General features: G+C 36.2%; 2 protein-coding genes across 2 annotated transcripts; both read left to right on the forward strand.

Moving 5' to 3' along the window:
- The first annotated feature begins 106 nt into the window (after nt 1-106).
- LOC100262919 (signal recognition particle 68 kDa protein-like) lies at nt 107-8135 on the forward strand. The gene is made up of 14 exons (XM_002284541.5): nt 107-270; nt 363-455; nt 692-758; nt 982-1092; nt 1880-2075; nt 2442-2527; nt 2693-2879; nt 3589-3700; nt 5310-5437; nt 5517-5717; nt 5813-5922; nt 6521-6650; nt 6994-7143; nt 7664-8135. The coding sequence occupies exons 2-14, from the start codon at nt 368-370 to the stop codon at nt 7883-7885; spliced, it is 1788 nt and encodes a 595-aa protein (XP_002284577.1). The 5' UTR covers nt 107-270; nt 363-367; the 3' UTR covers nt 7886-8135.
- Nucleotides 8136-9218: 1083 nt separating this feature from the next.
- On the forward strand, nt 9219-23166 carry LOC100254173 (ADP-ribosylation factor GTPase-activating protein AGD3). Its single transcript, XM_010665494.3, has 19 exons — nt 9219-9579; nt 9665-9741; nt 11341-11441; nt 12499-12545; nt 12837-12899; nt 13215-13259; nt 13921-13986; nt 14105-14152; nt 14244-14339; nt 14421-14462; nt 15889-16104; nt 16236-16367; nt 16472-16681; nt 16858-16944; nt 17027-17365; nt 17673-17800; nt 17878-17971; nt 20076-20569; nt 21040-23166. Exons 1-19 carry the CDS (start codon nt 9535-9537, stop codon nt 21152-21154), a joined length of 2445 nt encoding a protein of 814 aa, XP_010663796.1. The 5' UTR covers nt 9219-9534; the 3' UTR covers nt 21155-23166.
- Nucleotides 23167-25514: the final 2348 nt, after the last annotated feature.

Genomic DNA, 25514 nt, shown 5'->3' on the forward strand with positions numbered 1-25514 from the left:
GATTTAGCGATGTTTTATTAGGAAAAAACAAAAGAAAAAGAACGAACGACAGATAACGTGGACGCAGGCTAATGGGGTTGGGTAAAAATTCATTCTGGCCCATTCCTAGTGGGCCAGACCAAACCCAACTCTGCCCTACCCAAAAAAAAAACGAACGACTGCATCCTGCGCACTGCCTTGGCGGCGTCTCATCTTCTACCTCTGCTTCGGCCCAGCCGCTTCGGTGAACTCGCCGGAATATTCCTCTATTCTCCCAAACCCTAAATCCAGGTATGTGCAGAACTCTTTTGTTATGCAGATTCATAGATCTATTCTGAATCGTACTCTCTATTGATTAACGATGATGATCTGGTCTCCTTCAGGACTAATGGGGAAAGAAAACCAAGTGTCTGATATGCAAATCGACGATCAAAAATCGAATTCCGATCATGCCAACCCCAAATTCTCAATCAATGGTTTTCTTTTTTTTCTCGAACTTTTGTTTTCTTTGTATCGTTCTGGTTGGTTGGTGAGAAGTGAGGGAAAGAATGGGATTTGAAGTTTTGCGTTTTTATGATGTTTTGGTCTGTTAAGAATTTGAGATTTGAAAATTTAGCTTATTTCTTCTCCCTCATTTTCTCAGCTGCCAAACACACTTTGAATTTTTTAATTTTGGGTACTTTTTTATATTGTTGGCCTTTTGTGCGTCCAGTGCTGCAGCTCTTGAAGTCTGCGCAAATGCAGCATGGATTACGACATGGTGATTACACGCGCTACCGGTAAATTCATTTATACATATTTTTTAATAATGTTTTTAAAATTTGATTGATTCTTATCATTCAAACTTTGAAGTTCTGCAAAAGATAAAATGAGGGAAAGGAAAAAATAGCTTGAGAATCCTCTCAATTGGCTCTATCTTTTCCAAGATCAAGACAGAGGATCAATGTATTGTGATATAGTGTTGAGTGAATTGAGCTGAACCTTTAAAGTTTTTGAATTCAGGAGGTATTGCACTGCTCGATTGAGGCGGTTGTACAAGTCTCTGAAATTTACTCATGGTCGTGGTAAATACACCCGAAGATCCATTACCGAATCTACTGTGACAGAAGTGAGGTGTGTTTCTTGCTCATTATCCCTCTTGTTTTGTTACTTTGTGTAGAATGGAAATGTGTTGAATCCACATACTTCAAGCTTTTAAATTTGCGTCTGCATGTCAATATCATATTCCCTCATACAGATCGTTTTCTTTCTGCACTCTTCATTTGATTGCTAGTAAAAACGTGGCAGAAGGGAAAAAAAAATTTAAAGTCTTGGATAGACTTCTCATTATATGGAGCCCAGAAAAGGCAAATCCTCCATTTTCACTAAACTTAGAGTGCGTTTGGCAATGATTCTCAGAAGTGTTTTTAATATTTCAAACACTTGAAAATATTTATTTTTCAAGTATTAAAAATGTTAGAAACACTTCCCATAATCACTGCCAAACACACTATTAATACCACTAGTAACTTGGTTGAGGTGAGGATTTGTTTTTAGAAACCCAAACAACATAAAACATAAATTATAAGAGTTTACCTGTATTTTCCTCTATTTTCAAATTGATATTTTGAAGTTCTTGTGAGTTTAGGAAGCAAAGAAGTTACCAAAAACGTATCTCTGAACTTCACATCAGAACTAGGAAGTAAAAGATGCCTCTTCTGTTACCCCTATAAATGAGGAATTTATTTTGAAATCTTAATATCGGACTTATTGATTGCTGATTTTATTATGACTAGGAATCCCTTTCTCTTTGATTGTTAACATATATAGATTTCCAGTACTGAAGAAACTAGTGAGATTCACGTTCCTCATAATCTGTCACAATTTTAACCTTTTCGATTTGTATTTGGATCCAAAGCAGGTTTCTGCATCTCATTCTATATACAGCAGAAAGAGCTTGGAGCCATGCCATGGAGAAAAGACAGCTTCCAGATGGTCCAAATGCACGTCAACGGATCTACCTGATTGGTAGGCTGAGGAAGGCAGTAAAATGGGCTACTCTATTTTCACAATTGTGTGCAATTAAGGGAGATTCCAAAACATCTTTAGAAGCTGAGGTTGGGTCTCTTATTATGGTGTGGATGTTGCTTTTCATATCTATAGGGCCTCTTTGGTAGTGGAAAAGAAAATTGGTTCCTTTAGATACATTTTAATTTTTATAAATGAAAAAATATTTCACAAAACTTTTTTTTTTTTTCATATTCTACACTTTATCATTTTTTTTTAAAAAAAAAAAAAAATCTATTATGATTATCTAATATGTATATTATTAAAACCAAGCGTATTGGCTCCTAGGATACTCTTCATCTTTTTTGTTTTATTTTATTTTATTTTTTTGTAGTTTTTTATCAGAAGGCTACTCGTTATCTGTTACTGAATGAATTTCTACATAACTTGTTCCATTTTCAATTTCCAATTTGTAGGCCTATGCCTCCTATATGAAAGGGACTTTGTTGTTTGAACAAGACCAGAATTGGGATATGGCACTAAAACTTTTTAAGAGTTCCAGGTACTTCCTAGTTTCTTTATTGCAGTGTTGTTTATAGCTACTCAGTGTATCTCTTTAATCATTAAATTGCCTAGTTAGTTGTTTGTGTTGGGAAGTAAACTTGATTTTTTCCTCCTCCTTTTGACTATGTCAATATTGTGAGTACTAACCATGTGAATGCTGTAGAGCTGTCTATGAGGAACTTGGGAAATACGGAGACCTGGAGAATCAAGTTTTGTGCCGTGAACGTGTTGAGGAGCTAGAACCAAGTATTCGATATTGCCTCCATAAAATAGGTGCATCAAATTCACTAACTCCTGAACTCCTACACATGGAAGGGCCTGCACTGGATCTTTTCAGAGCTAAATTGGAGGTGAGTTAGATTTCAAACAATAATCCAGGCATGCAATATGAAGCGGAAAAAAGTGATCAGATTTGCTGTCTGCCGCTTTATTAAGGAAAACCAACACCTTCAAACAACATTCTAGCATTGCATTATATGATGTAGGAAGATTGCGTGCAAATGTGTTTCTAACTTGCTTTTTGTCTGAAAACTTAATCGATTTTGATAAGAATGTTGCCTCATGATCGATCAAGCTTCTATTTTTCTATCAGTCCAAACAAACGGATCCTGCATCATATTTCAATCATGCAATATGGACTTGCATTATTTTTTTTTTGATAAGTAAAAGAAGTATATTAAACGAAAAGAGGAAACACCAAAAACCGGTGCCCTCTAAGTATACAGGGAGTATACACACCACCTTCCCTAACTAGGAGCCTATCCAGTCTACAAAACTTACAAGAGAATAATGACTCTCTGCTAGGGAACCCCTGACCCAAAACCAAAGATTACATACAAAAGAATATTTCAACCTTTGAAGCGAAAGGTCCTCATCCCCAAACGCTAACCTATTTCTCTTCTTCCAAACTGACCAAAAAATACATAAAGGCGCCATTTGCCAAGCCTTCTTGCGTCTTTTTCTCACAAACCCTCTATTATTATTATTATTATTATTTAGTTTTATTTTGTATTTCAGTATAAATTTGGATTCAAGATTTTGTTACTTCTTGATTTGCAGGCTGTTATGGCAGAGGCAAGGTCTCAACAGGCTGCATCTATGACAGAGTTTCATTGGCTTGGTCACAGATTTCCAATTTCTAATGCGAAAACTCGGGTTTCCATTTTGAAAGGTCAGTGGTCAATCTTTTAATACGAGAACAAACAGGTCATATATCCATCATAAATCAATATATTGTTAACCATTTATGAACATCTCTTGTGACTTTGTCCTCATTGAATGCATTTGTTTCATGTGGTAGTACCTCAGATTTTCTGATTGGTTGTTTATGCTAACAGCTGCACATCTCTCTCTTGCTCTCACACACAAAACTAGGATTGCTTGCAAGTTTTTAAGTCTAGTTGAGCAGCTTGTGATCTTTCAGTTAAAAGTTACAGTTCAGAGGACATAGTGACTTTGTGGATGCTGATTTAGGCAAAGCTATAAGCAATAAATCAAGAAAAATTGTGGTCACCAACCCAAATTGTCTTAAAAATAGACTGAAATGTGTTGTATCTGACATGTAACTACTGCAATAGTGAACTGCTAGAACCACAAGCGGGCTGCATGTGATTTTTGTCAGACTGACTGAAGAAGAAGTGTCTATTCTTCAAGGACAACTTTTGGTGTTGATTCCAATTTGGAAAAAAATATGTACATTGTATGAAGTTGAACCTACCAGTGAATAACTAGTAGGCACCAACTTGGATAGAAGTCTGGCATGGATATGAGGTGGCTAAAACTCACCTGAAGTTCTATGCGACTATGGTTGTGCTGGTGGTTGTCATACAAAATCTTTAGGATTTATTTTTTAAATGCTTTTCTATGTATTGGAACAAGGTTCATGTTGGGGCCCTTTGGGGGTTTTTGGTATTTGTAGTCTTGTGATGCGGCCAGATCATGGACAATTTTTACAAACCTTTGCTAGGCGCTGTTTAATATATGTCTATTTGCCTATCAAAAAATCAGAGAATTTTTTCTTCTTCCTTGGGTTTTGGAATAAACAAAGACATCTGTAATGTGGAAAATTTGTCTGTATTACTATAATGGATCATCATCATCGCTTTCCAGCTGGTTGTCATCTGGGTTCAACCCTGTGGTTAAATTTATATTCTTCCTCATTTTTGTCTGGCATATTAATTCCAGTCATTGGGTTCGGTAATCCATTGAGCCAATAATTGAGTCAATGTCTCAACTTGGCTTTGCAAAAACTCTATTTCACCTTGTGACTGTTGGATTAAGGGTTCAGTTCGAGTAGGCACTTGGAGATGTTTGGAAAGAAGTCTACAAAGTTATGGAATGTAATTTCTAAGTGAAATGCTAGAACTTTCTTTGGCTGTTTAGGTCAGAAGGAATCAGATTTGGTTTCCTTCCTTTCTTGTTGACTGCTGATTCAAAACTAATCTAGGTACCAAATCTGTAAACCATCTAAGGTTCAACTCATAACTACCTGTCATTTAAAAAAAAATAACAATAGTTTCTCAGTTTGTTGTATCCATCCCTTTTCCTCTTTAGTCAAAATAAATGGATCAGAATAAGTTTTATGGTTAGGAAGCATTTCTTGGTATATTCAAGTGCCTTAAAGATTGTGTTATAAATTATTCATGCCTCTTGTGAAATGTAAATCACATTGTCTTCTTTTGACTTGTGTGCATCGGGCTTTTTTGTTCTTTTTCTTTTTACCTTTCTATGAAATTTTTGTGGTTCATTTTTTGCTTGGTCTATGTCATAAATTTGATCAGCTCAAGATTTGGAGAAAGATCTTCATGGTCCAGCAGCAGACTCACTTCCAGCAGAGAAAAAACTTGGCATTTTTGACAAAATTTTTACTGCATATCATGAGGCCAGGAGTTCCATCCGCAATGACTTGGTATGGAGTGTTCTCTGTATAATATGCCTTTCATTTGCATATTTTGACACTGCTGTTCCTGATGTTCTGTGTACTTTAGGTCACTGCAGGCAGTGCTGGAAACATGAAAGATGACTTAAATGGCCTTGATAAGGCTGTTAGTGCTGTCTTAGGCGAAAGAACCATTGAACGGAACCAGTTGTTGATTCGCATTGCTAAAAGTAAACTCACTAAGCAAGAAAAAAATGAGAAAGCGACAAAGCCTGAAGAGCTTGTTCGGTTGTATGATCTTTTATTACAGGTTAAGAATCACTTCATAGTCTTGTGTTTTTTACATGCCTTTCATGTCAGTTTAGATGGAAAAGTTTTAGCAAATACTCTTCTTACTATTGGCAGAATGTTGCTGATCTCTCTGATTTAGTTAGTTCTGGAAGAGACAGAAAACCAGAAGAAGTGTCATTTACTGAGGAGTGTGCTCTTAAAAGTTTAGCTTTCCGAGCAGAAAGGTTGTGTATTTTGTCTTTTCTTTTACTGCATTGTGCCTGTCTTAAAGTGGACAAACAAGAAATGATGATTTGGTTTACTTAACCCATGGGCCTGTCCCATGGCCACAAACACCCAGGAAAAAACAATAAAGGAATGGGGAAAAAAGAAAAGAAAATAAAAGCAAAAACCCACCATGCATACCCACATAAAAATAATAACACTCCTTATTTTTCTAACCATCAGGAGTTAAGGCTACATGAAGAATTGTCCGAAACATAGCTCCATCTTGGATCATGCCTTGCATTTAATTTAAAGACTAAAGCATCTTACATATTTTTCAGCAAACCAACATTTACCTGCATGTCATTTGTGTAGCTTTTCATTTACCATTTGAAATATATTTTGGATGCTGTATTGTTGTACTATGGTTTCTTGTGGTGGCAATTACATTGGTTTGAGATCCTAACAGTTCATGATGTGTTCCTGCTTCTTAAAATGATCACAATAATTCTGGCTTTAAAGATTTCTACTAAATGATGCTATTTCAATTGACATTTAGGTGTAAAGTGGCTATTATCATATTAAATTCATTAAAAAGGGCTTTTTTTTTGTTGGCAGGTGCTTTTACTTGGCAAAGTCATACAGTTTGGCTGGAAAGAGGACAGAAGCATATGCATTATATAGCCATGCCCGCTCTCTTGCAGATGATGCCCTGCAAAAACTTCAAGCTTCAAGTAACAATGATCAGGTGTGTATTAGGCTTCCTTTGTGGCAACTGAGGATTGCTTTGTCTGTAATAGCTGAATGGTTATGCAATCGCGTTCATTTATATTCTTCCTTATTTACATGCTTCTAAGGAATTTACTATCTTTATTTTTCAAATTATTCTTTAATGTCATTATCTCACTCTGCAAATAACCATTTGTACAGGATGCATTCCTGATGATCCTTTGCTTTAAAGTGTATGATAAAAGCTTCTTTCAGGATGAATTAAATTTCCATGCTTGATTTTGACCTTGATAACCTATATAATAATTGAAAAACTGTACTTTGGAGTTTGGACTGCTTCTAACTTTTCTTTGTTTTTCCAGACTCTGATCAAGGGGTTGAAGATGTTATATAATGACTGTAGATCAAACAGTTGTATAGAGCATGCCACGGTGATTATGGAGGAGGAGAAGGCTCCAGAGAATCTCTCACAGAAAATTTCTAATATATCATTGGCTGGAGCTCACAAAAAGGTACTAGTTTGGGTTTTGTATCTGTTCCTGGTAAAATAAACAGAACTCCACATGAGAATCACTTGCATAACTTTCATTGTCAGAGATGCATCTTGAACACAAAACTATTTCATAAACATACATACCATAGAATTGGTGGTGCATCAGTTACAATCATGTGCAGTATCTGCCATTTGGAGGCAATGGCCCTTTCTGTCTTTCCCTTTTTGGTATGCCTTCATATTTTCATTAATCCACGTAAGTAGGATTGTCATTTCCCCAAATCTTTTCCTTGCTCTCCTTGTATACCCCATTGGGTTTGCTTTTTCTTTTTCAGCTTTTCTTTTCTTTCTTTTTTCAAGTTACAATTGCATTACTGCTTTTGGTTTGGACACCCATTTGATCCTTTGATGGAACACACCTTGAAAATGAATCAGAAATGCAAGGCTAAAATAAGATTTAGGATTAAGGAGTAATTTTCTTCCTGCTTTTCTTTTGTTCATCTTGAGCTTATGTGGCATGCTGATTGGATTCATTTCAGGTGGAGACGTCTCTGATGGAGAAACTGGATGTCTACGAGTCTCTGGTGGGTGCATCAAACGTGAAAAGTGTTCCTCGCATTGAAGCCTTCCCACCAGCCTTCCAAACGATCCCTCGCAACCCCATTGTTTTGGACATTGCCTACAATTTTGTTGATTTCCCATCCCTAGAAAACAGGATGAAGAAAGACAAGAAGGGCTTCATTAGTCGGCTTTGGCGATGAGGACTGGCAGTGGGTGGGTATTCACACCTCACGTCCCATACTTCATTATACAGAAATATGAGGAAGTCTTGTAACAGTGTCCATTGATTAGTGCTTGGTATTCGGTTTTTGAATTTTGGATTACTCGTGCTGAGAAAAAAGTAAGAGTAAAATTTACATTTTTCTGGATATAGATAAGCTTTTGGCCTTTTGGCTTTACTATCTTAGTTGTTGAAATGAGCATGCAATAACCTTCCCAGTTGCCACCCAATTTTTATTTATTTATTTTGTTTGTTGCTGAGAATTTGGATGTAGGAGACCAAATTTTTCTTAAGAATGGGATAAAAGAGAAAATAGGGAGCTATGGTGTATCCTCAAAAGTCAAAACCCTCCATAAAGAGAGAGGTTCTCTTTTGCTTTTCGCTTTCCTTTATTTATGGCAATCAAATTCGGTTGATATCGAAAAATGTGATCATGTATACATTCTGTTTCAATTGCTTTGTCAAATTTTATGGTATTACTTTAATTTTATGGTTTTTTTATATAAAATTTTTATTACCATTTTCCATTTTTAAAAATCAAAACAGGCAAAGTGTTTATTTATATTTTTCAAAATAATGGTATCGCTTCAATTATTGGTATGTGGTATGCCAAGTGTCACATTTTTTTACTTGACCAATCCCCATCTATTATGATTGTATGGACACAAATAACTTATGTTGATTGGATTGAAGCTGTTGTGGAATGGTATATTTCTTCTCTAAATTTAAAATAGCCCCCTTCCAAGATCTTATATTAATTTTTTTCTCTAGTCATAAATTATTTTATTAAAATGATATGTTTTTTTTAACAAAAAAATAAATAAAAAATGATACTTATGTTGATACAGTCATTTTATTTATTTTTAACTTAATATTTTCTCAATTTTCATATTTAGGATATAATAATTTTGTACGTTAATGTGTTTAGTTTTTGGAGAATATCATGAAACAAAAAGATATAAAAAATGATTTTAAAAATAAAGAAAAGACACTAATTAGGTAGAGAGAGAGAGAGAGTGTGTTAAATGATGTCTCTGTTCATTTTCCTTAAAGAAAAAAGAAAGGAAAAATATATATTCCTCTTTGATTTAATTTTATTTTCATCCATTTTATATATAAATAAAATTAATTAAAAACTTATATATTTTTTAATTGTTAGATGCGCAAAAATAATTAAAATGAATTTTTTTCAAAAAAAAATATAAAAATATATTTTTTCCCTCCGTCTGCTACATTTTCCCACGGGCCAAACAGTTGGCGGCAACCAAGATGGCTCAAGCTACTTTTACACTCTAAAATTAAAACATCTGCGAAATCCTTTTCTAGCGAAGGAAGTGGAAACAAAAATTGTAATTCTAACGACAGACAAGAAAAATCGCTGAACACCTCCACTACAGTCGTTTACAGCCATTTCCGCCTTCAATTCCGGAACAAACCAACACAAAATTATATTAAAAAAATTAAATGAAAGAAAAAAGGAAAAAGAAAAAGTACCACGAATGGATCATTCCATTTTGACGTACGGAAAATTCACAAGTTGGCGGAGATGAGATTTGATTGAACACAAGGAAAAAAACAGGGAGAGAGAATTTACCCGACACCATATTGTGTTCAGGAAGAAAGCAAAAAATGCAGCTGGCCAAACTTGACGATTCTCCCATGCTTCGCAACCAAGTAGCGTTGATAATATTAATGTTTGGTGTTTTAGGTTGAAGGCCATGTTGGTTTATTGATATGTATTCTTGTGGGGTTGAAACAGATTGAGTGCTTGGAGGAGAATGCTGAGTCATTGAAGGAAAGAACAATGAAGTTCTACAAAGGCTGCCGAAAGTACGCGTATGTCTCCATTTTTACCTTTTCCATCTTTTTCTTAATTCCTCCCCACCCTTTTTTTTTTCCTTTTTGTTAAACTTCCTTGATATATATATTTTTTTGTATGGGTTTGTTGTAATTCTAATGATTATAAGAGAAAGGGGTTTTTCAATAAGGTTGAGTGTCTTGTGATGGATGGGAAGAAAGTTTGAGCAATGGACAATGGGGTTTTGAATATCAAGAATTGTTGGGGAAATAATTCAGGGGATCACGTAGGGGGAGTTATTATTTTGATCTACATTGTTGTTTGATTTTTCAACCGGTAGTGGTGAGAGAATTAGCTTCTGGCATGATAAGTGATATGGGGATTGAACTCTTCAACTAGAGTCTTCAGATTTTTATGCTTTTGTAGTCAACTAATGGGCTTAAATCTCTGAATGTAGACCAATGTCAGGTGGCTCAAGTTTTTGTGGCCTTATCTTTCCAGCATAATCTCCAAAGTTATGAAGTGGACATTTATGGGAATTTAGTGGCTGTTGGGGGTGCAAAAATGCCTTTTAAGTCCGGGATGGGTCATCCAAACAATGACTCTTAGAATAGGACCATAGGGTGTGATTTCGAATGTCATAAAATGTTTGACCAACCTTTATTGAATACTAGTTTGTTTTCAGATGAAATGGTTAAAACTGGACTGGATCGCCCAAATGATGACTCTTAAAACAGGCAAATAAAGATAGAATGTTGACTGTCATAAAATGTTTGACCTACCTTCATTGGATACTAATTGGTTTTTAGATGGAATGATCAAAGCTCGATTCAAGAGTGGCATATTGTATAACTGCTTTACCATATATATTAAATTTGTTTGGAATTTGAAAATGTTTTAAACTCCTTTTGAATCTGTGCATGCATGTGTATTCTTTCTTCTTGGACAAGTTTCATATGGTGGATCTATCACAGCTCTTATATAGGAAATCCAAAATTGACACTTGATCTTATCTTCCATTGGCCTTTTAAATCTTGGACAGATATGGATCATAGGTATTGGAAGCCATGTGTTTTGTTGCTAATTCTTGAGTTGCCTGTAAGGAAATAGATGCATGGAAGGAATATCATGAAATTAGTTCTGTTCCCGTGTGTTTGAGGGTGCCTATTGGCTAAGCACTGTCTTGGATCATCTTCCACTTTTTCGTATTCATTGGAAGTCTCTTTTATGGTGTATCGAGTAATGCTCTTTCTTTTGTGTGGTTTTTTGTACCTCCTTTGATCATGTCATTTTATGTAATCTAGTTTGCCTTGCCCATCAAATAAAATGGATGAAAGACAGATGACACAGTGAGTACACATTCTAGGCAGTTGGGTTTCAAAATTCAACATTACCCAAAATATTCATCTTTCCATTTTCCATCAGTAGGATGAGAGAAAAAATGGATAGAAGTAGTGATTGTTTTTTTTTTTTTTTGGTTTGTATAATCATTGGAAAATGTTAGAATATTTCAACATAAACTATAAGGAGTCAACTCACACTCCTGACCCTTCCACTGACCAAAATCAATTGGAGTGTTTTCATTTGCCTAGTTTTGTTTGAAAGATTTTATATGCTGAACTTTCTTCAATTCTCAGAGAAGGACTTGGAGAGGGATACAATGGAGATGTTGCTTTTGCAAACGCCCTTGAAGCCTTTGGAGGCTGCCATAATGATCCTCTTAGTGTTGCTTTTGGGGGTAAACCTTTTGGCTTCTTTTCCTCTAATCAAAATTTGCAGTTGAAATTTATATTTATTTTGAAGAATCATAATTTAGAGAAATCCAATGGAATTTTTATTCACTTAATGAGATTGTCCATGATACCAGGGTGTTAGAGATGGATTTATTTTGTCTTTCCTTTTCTTTATTGATTTATTTTATTCTTTCTCGTGCCATTATGGCAGGTACTATTAGAAAGGTGAAAGGCTTTTTTCAGTGGGATCTGGTTGACCTTTCTGCTTTTATAATTGCACATACCCCTGTATTTGAAACAGTGGCTTATGATATTAACTATACAATTCTTCACCATTTCAGTTTTGACGTATAATTGAGGAAGAAAACCACCAGAAGGGAATACCTTATATTGATCTGGATACTTTGGCTCAATTTTCCATATGAAATGTATATCCCCATATATTTGTGTACGCAAGAACATGGTAATAGTATTTTTCATTAGAGGGAGTCAATGAACAAAGTGTAGCCTAGCAGAATAGCTAGCTGACGCTCAAATGAATATTCGAGTTCGGATGGAACTTGAGTGCAGCTTAGTGAAAAAATTGAGCTCGGTTGGGCTCATCTCATTTGATCAGCATCTTATTCAGCTTCCAAAGGGTCTTGAATTCAAAATATTTGGTTTCCAGTGAGTATTGATAGGAGTGTTTAGTTTGTTGGTTTTCAAGGGCATTACAATTTACAAGAATAATTCCCACAAAATAAATTAGAAGCATAAAAAATATGATAAATTAGGATGACAAATTGAGCTGAGCCTAACTGAATCATGCTTTTGTTGCTTGAGCTAGCTTCCTTAAGCAAGTGAGCTTGTGGATTTTGGCTTGGTCTTGGCATGTTATGGTTGGTTCATGAGCTTTGAGGAGCTCTTAAAGTTGTAGTTGCTCCTTCTCAATTTGGCTTTTGCATCCTCATTTAAGAGAAATCCTCCAATATAATATAATAAATAGTCCAACATGTTTGTTTTGTGTCAATATAGATAAAATTTATCTTTGTTTCTCAGACTCTGTTGTCAAAAAATTCACAGGTGCTTTGAGAGAAATTGGGACATACAAGGAAACCCTTCGGGCAGAGGTGAAAATTCTCTTACTGTTGCAACCATAATGCTGTACCTATGTTTCTATATTGTTGGGTATCCTGCATCAAAGTACAGCCTTTTGATGTGAACCATTTTGTTCATGTTGTAAATATTTCTCTCCTTAAAAATGCTAAGTCCATTTGGCAATTGTATGATATTTTATTTCAGTAGTTTCACTGCACAATGACATATGCACATTGCTGCTTAAGTGATATGTTTGGGTTTTCTGTTGCATTAGGGCTTGTAACTGGTTTCCTCTGCTGACTTTATCTAATTGGTTTTATCAGGTAGAGCACGTTCTAACTGATAGGTTGCTACACTTTGTTGATGTTGATCTGCATGATGTCAAGGTACTGTGTATTGCTAACAAATTTTGTCTAGCTGTCTTGCTAGTGTTGCAGAGCATGAAGTGTTTTTAGAAACAATATCTGATACTGGAACTTTGCTTCTAGTTTACATTTTGAAACCACAATACCATAGGTTGAATTTGTTTCTATTTGTTTTGCTTTCATCATTTTTCACCATTTCTTGATTTTCAAAATTGACATTGAATGGTGGATATTTTACTTACATTTCCCACCCATTTATATGTTTCTGTTTTGTTTTATTTTTCATATATGAGTAACTTCCATTTTTCTGCTGAAAGGAATCTTCTGTTGGTGTAGGAAGCCCGAAAACGTTTTGACAAGGCTATCCCTATGTATGACCAGGTGAGATTCAAAATTTAACTTTTACATCTCATAATGTTTCATTCTTCCATATTGAGAATAACGTCACCTCAAAGTTTCCCTATCCATTGTTTAGTACTTGTACTTACACATTCATCTTTCAGTAAAGCTTCAACAAACTGTTGCATTATCCAAAACCTATGTAGCCTAGCATAACTATCTATGTTTTTTTGCCATCATATGTTATATCGTGTCCCAACAAATTCTAAAAAATCAATTTGAGGGAAGGAATACAGCATATGTTGCATAGTACATGAAATTAGAAAAAGAAAGTGTTACTGGGGATACTAGTTGATTTGATTTGTCAGAACATATGTTAACATCTCCTTAATGTTAAGGATCTCAACAATATGTTGATTAAGTATCCATATATACTCCTGACTATTGGATATGCCAACAGATTCAACATTTTGATAGACACTTTCACATTGGTCACTCATCAGAATGAAAGGAGAGTAAGAAAGATAGACACATTTCTGATCCAAATCTCTCTCTGTATTCTTTTGCATTAAGGAATAGAATGGCTTGATTTCTAACCCACTTGTGTCCAGAAAATTACAAAATGAATTTAATGTTATCTGAAGTTTTAAAAAGTATCCTCGTGATAGTGACATGGAATGTCAATGGCTGTTCTTTGCTGCAGGCACGTGAGAAATTTCTATCATTAAGGAAAAGTACTAGAATGGATATAGCTCAAGCCACAGAGGAGGTATATCCTATAGTAGTTATGCTCTAACTTGAACTGGTGTTTATTCTGGTGGATAAATTGATTAGAGAATGTGTTGTGGGTATTTTTTAAATTCTAATTTGGTAGAGAGACGTTCCAGGAACTTCACAATGCAAGGTCCATATTTGAGCAAGCCCGGTTCAATCTGGTAAGTTAATACCATGAGGATATATCAATTCAGATAAAAAGCAATAATGTAACAGTTAGGCTTTCAAAATTTGGCACACGTTTCCTTCCAGGTCAGTGCTATCTCTAATGTCGAGGCAAAAAAGAGGTTTGAGTTTTTGGAGGCTGTCAGTGTAACAATGGCTGCACATCTTCGTTTCTTCAGACAGGTATATAATATAATAATAACTCATAAAATTTCCAGCTTACCATACTGGATTATGCTGCTCCTGATTTTTTTCTTGATGCAGGGATATGAGCTATTGAATCAGATGGAGCCTTATATTAACCAGGTTTGTCAGTGTCACTCTTATTTTAGTCTGGCAGTAAATAAGGTTCAGTTTCCTAGGTCCTCTCACAAAGAGCTATAACCAACATTTCATACCCCAACCATGAACAAACAAGGGCCACATTTCCAAAGCAGACAACAAATGCATGAGAAGATGTTTTTCTGAATCTTCAGCTAAGCAACATCTGATACACTTTTAAGACTAAGCCAATCCACCTTAAGGACTCCTCTCCAGAATTGCTGTGCCCACAAAGAAAGAGAGTTTAGAAGAGGCATGTGGACCATCAAGACTGGGAAAACCTCATACAAACTTCACTCCCTGGTTGGGAATCCACATCTTGCCAAGTTTCTTCTGTATTTAAGAAACCAATGACAAGTACTTGAAGCTTGTAACTTATCGTAATCATCTAAATGTTGACATTATCTGTAAATGGCTTAGGACCCCCTACTGCACTGCTAATAAAACCCTAGGATGAGCATCTGAACATTATCCACCAACTGGGTGGGCCTATATTCAGTTTTTACTATTGATTGTTGAAACCAGGAACCACCTAGAATGAGATGCATTTGAAATCTGAAGCATGCTGATTGGTTCCTTTCCCAAAGAATTATTCTATCCAAAGTGTTCCATGTTTTGTGATGATAATACTGTGCTTCAAGTTACAGGATTTCAAAACAGACTACAGAAAATAATTTGATGGATGCCACACCCCCTCTCTAGGAGGAGAAAAAATCAGTTAAATTTCATCAGGCTCACTCTCTTTTTATCCCTATGTAAATCTCTTAATTTCTTCTTCAGCCTGTTGGCTCATAAAATTTAATTTGGAAGATCTGCTAAATTACATTTTATTGGAGTATCCTCTGAAGAAGCTTGTTCTTGCATCTTCCAGGGTGTCTCCTCCCCTACAAAAACATTATCACATAAATGATTTGACAAACAACTACCGCAATAGAAGACCTAACTATGTAGCTGTAAAACCTCCAGGCCCAACAACCTAAATCCTTAGGAAAGAGAGTATCTTCGAGTCAAGCCCTTATTGACATTTGCAACACTCTTTAGCAATGCTAAGTTGAGCCAGGAAACGAACTGAAAACATTTCCAATAAAGCAGCTAGATAGAGGAGCATATCAAAAGATTAAAGTATTGTCTTCAACCAAACTAGGAATGGAATGTCCTTTGGGAGCCTATTGGAAAGCTCAAAACAAATCCCCCTTAACTGCTTATTCAAGCATCCTCATCATATAGATTCACTGGAGACTTCCTGAAAAATAAATTCCCATCTTGCATCTAAACCCAGCCCCTAAAGTATGTTGTTCAAGAAACTTTAACTAATGTGATAAGTTTTTTCTACATTAGTACTTCAAATACTGCAAATGCTTTCTCCATATGTAGAATCCAAGCAGCCATCAGGTCTGTTGTTGTGTTACAGGTCTTGGGTTATGCACAACAGTCAAGGGAAAGTTCCAACTATGAGCAAGCATCTCTTATTGAAAAAATGCAAGACTACATAAGGCAAATTGATTACAAAAGTAAACTGGCTCTAAATGGATCTTATGCTTCTCCCAATGATGTTGGTATGCAACCTTTCAATAGAAAATCGCATAAAGAGATAGAAGCAGTTATGCAATCTGCTGCAAAGGGAAAGGTAATGGTTGAGATGACCACCTTTCCTTTCTAGTGACTCTAGGAATCTAAATTTCTTCCTTTCTAGCATCCCTCATTCTTTTTTAAGCAGTATTAATTTAAATATATGTAGCTAAGACAGCACTAGTGCAGGTTCAAACCATTCGACAAGGATATCTTTCAAAACGTTCCTCAAATTTGAGGGGTGACTGGAAGAGAAGGTTCTTTGTTCTTGATAGCCGAGGCATGTTGTACTACTATCGCAAACAATGGAACAGGTCATTTGTAAGTCATTATCTGGAAGACATTTTGTAATATTGTGAGCTTAAAATGCATTCTTTTTCTTGTCACCAACCACTGCTTAGTAAGTGTTGAGCATATTATCTCAGGCAGGTGGGAGTCAACATTCCAATGAGCCTGGTTCTGGGCTGCTGAGTCGCTGGCTATCTTCTCATTACCATGGTGGTGTACATGATGAGAAATCTGTCACACAGCACACTGTGAACTTACTGACAGCAACAATAAAGCTTGATGCAGATCAGTCAGATTTGAGGTTCTGCTTCAGGATCATTTCACCAACAAAGAACTATACTTTGCAGGTACAAAATCAAAGGTTAGATCAAAAATATAAATTTGGGTTTTCATTCATGTTTTTAGACTATACTTATATGAAGCTCAGCATTATCAGCCCAAATACTTGTCCAGTACTAATGCTGGGGATTATGTCAGTACCTAGAGCAGATTCTCTCAACTTTATATTAACACTTGAATGCAGGCAGAGAATGCACTGGATCAAATGGACTGGGTTGAAAAGATAACTGGAGTAATAGCTTCTTTGTTGAGTTCCGACGCACTTGAAAGGGTAAATACTAAGAAAGTCTACATTTGTATGTTGCCATTGATTCATATATTTGTTGTGATGATTGAACCCAATTCTATGTCAGCGTCTCTCTGGTTCTTCAACTGGAAGCAGCGATCAACAGCCTGCTAACCAAAGTTGTTCACCAGGAAGTTCATCTCATTTGGATCAGACTGTAATTGAAGAGCATGCGTCTAAGAATCTTACTTCTGGAAACTATGCGCGTGCATCTAGAAGTCTGCAACAGCGAAAATGCAGTGGAAAAAATGAGAAGCCAATTGATGTGTTGAGAAGAGTACGTGGGAATGACAAATGTGCTGATTGTGGTGCACCTGAACCTGATTGGGCATCCTTAAATCTGGGTGTTCTTATCTGCATCGAATGCTCTGGCATTCACCGTAATCTTGGTGTGCATATATCAAAGGTAAGTTATCTAGGTTTGAATTGGGCACCTTAGCTCTTTTCATTTGTAAGATTGATCCACTTGGGTGTTTTAAGATAAAAGAACAAGAACAGGCATTAGGACCTCATATGCTTGAGGTTTAAACCTCATGGAGATTCTCATTTTAAAAATAAGAACACATCAAAATTAAAGAAATCCAGAGAAGGATTTCATTAAGAAAGTATGTTTGTTATGATTGTTACTGACGATTATTACTATGTTACTGCTATTATGCTCTGTGCTTCTGTTTAATCATTCATGCAGCTCTCATTGTTGATCTTGGATGCAGGTTAGATCACTGGTACTTGATGTAAAAGTGTGGGAACCTTCTGTTCTGACATTGTTCCTGGCACTGGGTAATAACTACGCAAATTCAATCTGGGAGGACTTGTTGAATCCTGATGATACGCCTGTGGAGTAAGTAACAGTTTACTGGATATGATTGAAAGTGTATTTGTTTCTAGGCTAATTATTTTTTAGTTCTTGTGATGTAGTTCCCCGACATCTGATAAATCCAAGCTGTCGCTTATGAGCAAACCTGGTCATGATGATCCTATTTCAGTAAAGGAGATTTTCATTCATGCAAAGGTATTGATCTAAGTAATTCTGTTTCTCCCTTTTGGTATATCCCCTTAAATTTTCCTCTTGCAAATTGAACTGATGCAACAAGCTTACAAGATATTATTTTCTAAATTATTTCTTTCTTTCTTTCATTTATTTGGTAAGTAAAAATTTATTGAAACCAGAGGCATACTTTAGAACATTCTCTCTCACCTCCTTTGGTAGTCCTCTCAAAAAATAAATTTCTTTCCTATTCAGAGTGGTAACAAGACTAGATATAAATTTAGCTGCTAAGATTAATTCTCTATATAAATGGAAACGCTGCCAAGGATTAGATGTGGAAGCTAAATGAATATTTCTCCAAAGGAGACGGATACGCTGGGTTGTAAAACATTAGGCAAAACCATTGAACAAAATCATCAATTTTTTGGGCAGTGAGGTCAACAAGGGCTCTCTACGTTATGTTAAAGACATTAGGGACATGTAGGAAGTCTCATTTATTGCTTGCAATTTGACATAGTGTTGCATATACCACCAGTGGATGAAGATAGCGTATGTATGCACCTATTGGAGGTTGCATTTAAGAGTGTTCACCAAAAAATTTGCCTAGAAATAGGGATGGCAACAGGTGGGTTTTGGATAAGGTGTCCTACTGCAACATCACCCTGCGCAAGTCCCTCCTAAACATGAGTTGTTAAGGATGGAACGACCAAAGAATATGGACAGAACCAGGTCAGTGGAGAGAGATTTGAGAGTTCACATGTTTATCCCCAGTAAAAAAGAAAAAGGAAAGAATGGGAGGGAAATTACCTTGTTTATTCAAATGTTCCCATCTGGCAAGACTCTTTTTTAGATATATGTAGGGTCCCTTCTTTTAAAATTGGGATTTAGCTACCACAACTAAAGTTCCACATATTTTTGTTATAAGAATATTTTTGTATGCATGTGTGTTTACTCTTCACAGCCAACCTATCTAGAAGGGCTCTTTTGTTATTTTTTATCATGGCTTATTAGAGTAAGTCCTAATCACATGCATGTTGGGCAAGGGGGCTCTGATGGAACTCCCCTAGCCTGGATAAAGAAAGCCCCTTCCCTTTACTTTGACTTTCGAGCAGGGGAGTCAAATTGAGTCTTGAAGGCCCCATTCTAAGCTTCTAAAAGCAGTCATGATTTCTATAATTTGGGAGGATCTATATTAATATTAGCCAGAGACAATATTCGGGTGACTGGTGCTGACATCAGTGTCACTTAGAATCTAGTACATCATGGTAGACAAAAGCAAATTATGCAGATCCATCAAAGCAAAATGTTTTTTGGATTGTTTTGCACCCATGCAAAAACCAAAGATCAACTTACCAACATTTTCGACAAAGGGAGCTTCTAGTTCATGATTCATTTTATCTTTGGCAAGTTGATCATGTGTAAGAATCTGAGATATGCGCACCAAATCGAGGGCGAATATTGAGAAAATCGTGTATCAAAGGGATTGTAGTTGACCCCCAACTCCAATTGTCATGGATGCTCCTCTTGTTGTGAGAAAAATGACCATGGGCAAAAGGAAAGAAAAAGAGAATTGGAAGAGAGAATCAGACAAGTTTTATGTGTTTCCTTCAAACTTGGAAGTACGGTCACTGATCACACTGATTCCACCATGCTTGCGGCAGAAAGAAAACAGGATACAACACAATAATCTTCTCGAATCTACTGCTGATCTATGCCCTGCAATGGTTAGGATCAATGTGGATTAAAATAAATGCCCAAAACACCCTGGAGGTTGTGAACATGGTCTCTTCCCTGATTCCATGATATGCAATTTACTGACAGGTACCATCAGGCTTCTCATACTGCAGTTCTTTTTGGCTCTTCCTTTGGCTTTTTATCTTTTCCTTCTTTCCTTGACTTTAAATCCTGAACCCTGAAGTCGAGTATACAGTTGCGAATCAGTACATGAGGATTACAATTTTGTATATGCATCTAACTATTATTATATGATGAACTGGTTACTATGTTAATCCTTATATAGTTTAGTTGTAAAGCTCTCTCGAGAAATGCATTACTTGGTAGGAAATTCACTTCTGATAAATAGGTTTGCCATTTGGGACCTTGAAGAGATGTTTTCCCCTTATTTCAGTATGCAGAAAAACGTTTTGTTCGCAAGATAAAGGACAGTCAGCATCTTCATTCAATTGCACAAAAAATGTGCAGAAGTGTGCGTTATAATGACACGAAAGCAGTTTACCGCAATATTGTCAGTTCTGAAGTTGATGTCAATGCTATCCATGGGAAAGCATCATCTAACACGTTCTTAACTCTAGCTGAAGTAATGAAGTTGCAAGAGCAGGTCAGCGTCGATAATAAATTTGATTTCTTAGTAGATAGTTCTTTGGGTAAGGCGTCCTCAAGCTCTTCAGACAAACCCAGTACAACCGAAGATCAGTCCATGGAGGGGTGTCATGATGGTTGTTCGCTACTTCACCTTGCATGCCAAGCTGCAGACATTGGTATGGTGGAGCTACTTCTACAGTATGGAGCAGACATAAATGCTTCTGATTCTATGGGTCAGACCCCTCTGCATCATTGCATCATCAGAGGGAGAACTGCAATTGCAAAAATACTGCTGAAAAGGTGATTTTTCACCCCTTTTTTCTTCTGGAATTTAGTACCAGAGATGGTTTTTTTCTTATATATTTGCTTTTTTGTTCCTTCACATTTCATGTGGAATGCATACTTCCAGATTTTTGTAAGAAATTATTTAGGCTTTGGTAGACTCAACTGGAGTATATTTCATCAGTCACTGAGGGGTCATTAGATTACTAGATCCTCCTACTCCACATACATCTAGGTGTGTGCTATCATGAGGAGAGTTGCGTAATTGTAATTTGGTTATACCAAAATTCGGTATCATGACTAAAACAACCACCTTTGTTCACAATCTCCTTTCAGAATAAAGGGACGGAACATTAATTTGTAGATTGTGGATCTTAAATTTGTTCACTTGACACTGTAGATCATAGGATCCCTCATATGATGTTTGATTTACTTCAATTCTCTGACCGCTGTAAAAAGGATCTAAGTGGTTACTAATCTGGTTGTAGGGGAGCTGATCCACAAGCTGTAGACAAGGAAGGTAAAACCCCTCTTCGGCTCGTAGCTGAATCAACCATTGATGACAGCGAGGTCCTAGCACTCTTAAAGCAAACAAACAGATGACATTCTGAACAAGGATCACTGGAAAGGCCAACAATATCTGCATTTTGAAGACGATGCAAGAGCCTTGTATTATATTTCAGAAAATTGCAGCCAATTCCTTGTCTCCTATAAGTAAATCCTCATGCAGGCAGATTAACTGAGTCATGCACCCCTTTTCACCATGGACCTTGAAAGCGTACATATCCATGGAAGGCTCCATTCTTCAGGACTCCATGAAGCAAGGTGCTGTATCTGTGTTCATCCTTTCCCCAACTTTTTGATTTGATTTTTGTTCCTATGAGGATTCTTAGGAGGTTACAGTGTATAATATCACAGCTCAACTCTATCGCATCCCCAACCCCATGCTGCCCTTTTGCCATTAGAGATAAGGCCAGGAACCACCATCTTCCCGTATTTGCTAACCATTTTGATCCTGTGTTCCCATGAAAGCATGGTATTCAGTATTCACCTCTCAAGTTAGTCCGAATTGACTTGGTTTTAAGCCAAGTTGTAACTCAACCTATGTTTTTTGAACTTTTCACAAGAGATGAATCTATGTAAATTTAGAGAAAGCATCAATAAAATGAATACAATAACGGTAGCCACTCAAAGATTGAGAGTAGTTGAGTATACTGACTGACAGACAAAGAAACTGGCAACTAATCTTGTTGCTCCTAGTCAAGAAATTCTGTGTTCGCTTTTCCTGAAGCTTCATCAGCGTCACTCAAAAAACTTCATAGCACCAGCATTCACATCATGGATGAATTTCCTTTAAAATTGTTTCTGATTCTTCAACTCTACCTTGACAGGCGTTACTTTAAGAAGAGTATAGGTAATAGTATTTGGTTTCAAACCCTCTCCAACCATGATCTCCAAAATATCCTTAGCTCGTTCGAGAGCTCCACAAAGGCACAGCCCATTGATTATCACAATGCAAGTGAACACTGTGGGTGTCATGTTCCTTTTCTTCATCTCAACCGTATTATGCTCTCGATAATAACCCTGAATCAATGAATTATATGTCCAGGCGTCAAGTTTTATGCCCATTTCAATCATCTCCCTCAAGAGATCTTTTGCCTTGTCTGTTTTACAGACCTTGCATAGTCCACCAACAAGTGCATTGTATGTAACATGATTTACCCAAATTCCATGACCAACCATGTCATCCCTGATTCTAAGAGCCTCTTCTACTTCACCTTGTTTCATGAACCCAGAAATCAAAGCAGTGTAGATGACAGGGGCCAGGAGTTAAACCCAAGCTTAACATCTCTGCCAATGCCGCCTCTTTTAATCTCTTCTGTTTGCAAAGCTCATCAACAAGGATGGTATAACTATAGCTATCTGGGACCAACCCCTTCTCAGCCATCATCTTCTTTAGCTCAAAGGCTTCATCAACACACCCAAATCTGCATAAACTTCCAATAACCAGATTACATGTTACCGCACCAGGACTATACCCCTTCAGCCCCATTTCAAAGAGAACCCAACCTTCTGGCCTCCCCAACTTTCCCAACCTTACAGAGAGATCTGATTAAACTGGAGCAAGTATAAACATCAGGGATTATCTTAGCCTCTCTCATTCCACCATAAACCTTCCAACACACGGAATGACAGCGCACCAAACTAGGCAAAATGACAAAGAAGAACAGCTAGAATTGCCAAGGAATTCAAGCTTTGAGGGGTGCCCATTTGAGAATGGGACCAGCAGAAGAAACTGAGAAGGTGCTTGGGGTCACTCGCCTGGTTATGGTAGAAAAGGGATAGCATCACATCTGGGTTGAGTTTCTTGGTTATGTCTAAGGACCCCATGAGAAATTCCAGTTGGGGTGTTTGAGAATTGTTGAGATTTCTTCAACTGCCTGGTCGTTTTGCTTGGTGGTTCGTCTAGCGCGGAATTTAGCAGATTTGAGGGAGAAATTTCTTGTTTTTTGTGATAACATCTCGATTTCCATCTGTGAATAAGAGCAGCTTGTGGGGTGATATTCGACCCACTGCGGAATGTTATGAATCATAATATGGTTCATCAAAGGAAAGGGCAGATTTGTAACCCTCAATCTAGCGTCATCTTCTCCCTTCTGTCTCCATCGGTTGGTTTGGATGGGCAAAAGATCAATCGGACATAAAACTCATTTGCCTAATCCAATTGGAGGTTCTACCCAACCCAAACCCGCCAAGCCCAAACCAATTTTATATGTACATATTCATTGATTTTTTATTTTTTTTAATGGTCAAGTACTCTCTGTGCGGAGCTAAACTTTGGGATATTAATCATCTCACAACAATTAACACCAAGTAAATTTAAGGAATCATCAATGATATGATTCAAACCTAAGACCATGTGTCACTTATTTACTGAATTTTTGAAAAAAAAAATGAATGCAAGCAATAGAAGAATCAAACAAGAAAAAAAAGAAACGTAAAAGGAATTCTATTAAAATGTTAATTATGATAATATAAGGAAATAGAAAGAGAATGAAATTGATTATTATTATAAGTTTTAAGTCAATAATATAATGATAATTTAACTTAAAATCAACTATAATAAATCTTAGTTTTTATGGTTTGATGGCCACATGACTTTAAAACAACATATTTGTTTATAAGGACGAGAAGTCGATTGTATCAACTTTTCTTTGGATGTCAAGACCAAGCCTAGTTCCATGTATATGAATATTTAAAAGATATTTGATTAAAAGGGATAGGATAATACTCATATTTGAAAAGATAACATTTATATATTAAAAACCGTACATATACTCTGGTTTTGATATTTTTGGCTAAAAAACGTTTGATAAAAAAATTATTGAAGGGTTTCTTTTTTTTTAACAATAAGGTTAAATTTCATGTTTTAAAAAAGATGAAGATGATTTAAAATAAAGCTACATCCCAGTTCTATTTGTTGAAGAGTCCAGTATGATTGGTATTCTGGGTGAAGGGCTGCCAATGCAGCCCATTTTCTAGAAATGTCTTTCGTTTTTCTTTCCTTCCAATCACTACACTTGAAGAACATTTCCAAGGCATTATTTTCCTTATCACCAAATGGTAGGCGCAAGAGTAGATAAGTTGATTTTCATAGCTTGTGGATTGGTCCCCAGTGAGGAGTTCTATCAATGGAGAGGACACCATGCCACGCGTTCCCCGATACAAAGCACCACAGAGCATATGATGCCCAGGAAGATAAAAAAGAAGTTACATTCAATTTTTTTTTCTTTTTTTCTTTTTTTTTAAAAAAGGCACAAAAAGGGAAAAATGGTGTTTTCCAATCAGCTAGAGCCAAGAGGACACAAGTTAAAAAGGATGGAGAAGTGGCCCTCTCCATTAATTGCCCACGTTAGGCATAGAGAAGAGGCATGAGTGTTGTTTGGACCAGTAGTTGATGTTGAAATCAAAAGGGAGAATGGTCATGAGGGCATGCCCATTGTGGACAACACTGTTCCATCACCATGTCAATGTGATTAATGTTTGATGTGGGGTTCATACTGCACTTCAATGCCGTGTTTGAACAACATTCTGGATATATAGATTAGTACCCATTGTGTAACAACTCACACTCAATCACGCGTGTACATATTGTTCACTTTGAACATAAATGAGTCTTTATGACTTTAAAACGCGTTTACATGATTAAAAGGAGTTCATATTTCGTCATGAACTTTCTACTCTATTCGATATAAGACATTACAAACACTCCCCATATAAACACAACGTCCTCGTTGTGTCTTATGAGATTGTAAGATCAAATAGACAAATACTCCCTATGGGGCCAAACAAACTACACATTGGGATTAAAGATCGACTTTGATACAAGTTTGTAACAACTCACACCCAACCACTCATGTAGATATTGTCTGTTCTTGACCCAAATGGGCTTTCACGACTTTAAAACATGTCTACATGATTAAGAGAAGTCTAAATTTATATTTAAATAAAAATGAACGAATCATTACAAATAATATGAGTTAATCTATAACCTTGATGGATAAACGTTTGAAGGTTGTCACAAATGGTATAAGAGTCACTTTATAACCTTAATATGAGACCATTTGAGAATTTGTTTGCCGAACTTCTAATTTTATGGGATAGGACAAGGATGTCTTGTATGCATAGAGAGTGATTATGATATCTCATAATTGATGAAGTTGAATTTTTTTTTTTTACATTATATATATAGTGGATTTTTTTAAACTATGTAATTGTATTTTAAAGTTATCAAAATTGATACTTGGAGAAGGCGATATAGTGGATTTCTCTTAATTATGCAGATGTATTTTAAAGTCATCAAGATCGATACCTAGAGAAAATGATATGATGGATTTCTCTTAATTATATAGATATATTTTAAAGTCATTGGGATCAATACTTACAAAAGACGATATTTACA

The sequence above is a fragment of the Vitis vinifera genome, chromosome 17 (genome assembly GCF_030704535.1).
Source record: "Vitis vinifera cultivar Pinot Noir 40024 chromosome 17, ASM3070453v1".
Taxonomy (NCBI): Eukaryota; Viridiplantae; Streptophyta; class Magnoliopsida; order Vitales; family Vitaceae; genus Vitis; species Vitis vinifera.

Coding starts and splice junctions, on each gene's coding strand:
- LOC100254173 (XM_010665494.3), top strand. CDS start 9,535: ATGCAGCTGGCCAAACTTGACGATTCTCCCATGCTTCGCAACCAA. Junction 13,260..13,920: donor CTATCCCTATGTATGACCAG/GTGAGATTCAAA, acceptor TCTTTGCTGCAG/GCACGTGAGAAATTTCTATC. Junction 17,366..17,672: donor TTGGTGTGCATATATCAAAG/GTAAGTTATCTA, acceptor TCTTGGATGCAG/GTTAGATCACTGGTACTTGA.
- LOC100262919 (XM_002284541.5), top strand. CDS start 368: ATGGGGAAAGAAAACCAAGTGTCTGATATGCAAATCGACGATCAAAAA. Junction 456..691: donor CCCCAAATTCTCAATCAATG/GTTTTCTTTTTT, acceptor TTGTGCGTCCAG/TGCTGCAGCTCTTGAAGTCT. Junction 759..981: donor GGTGATTACACGCGCTACCG/GTAAATTCATTT, acceptor TTTTGAATTCAG/GAGGTATTGCACTGCTCGAT.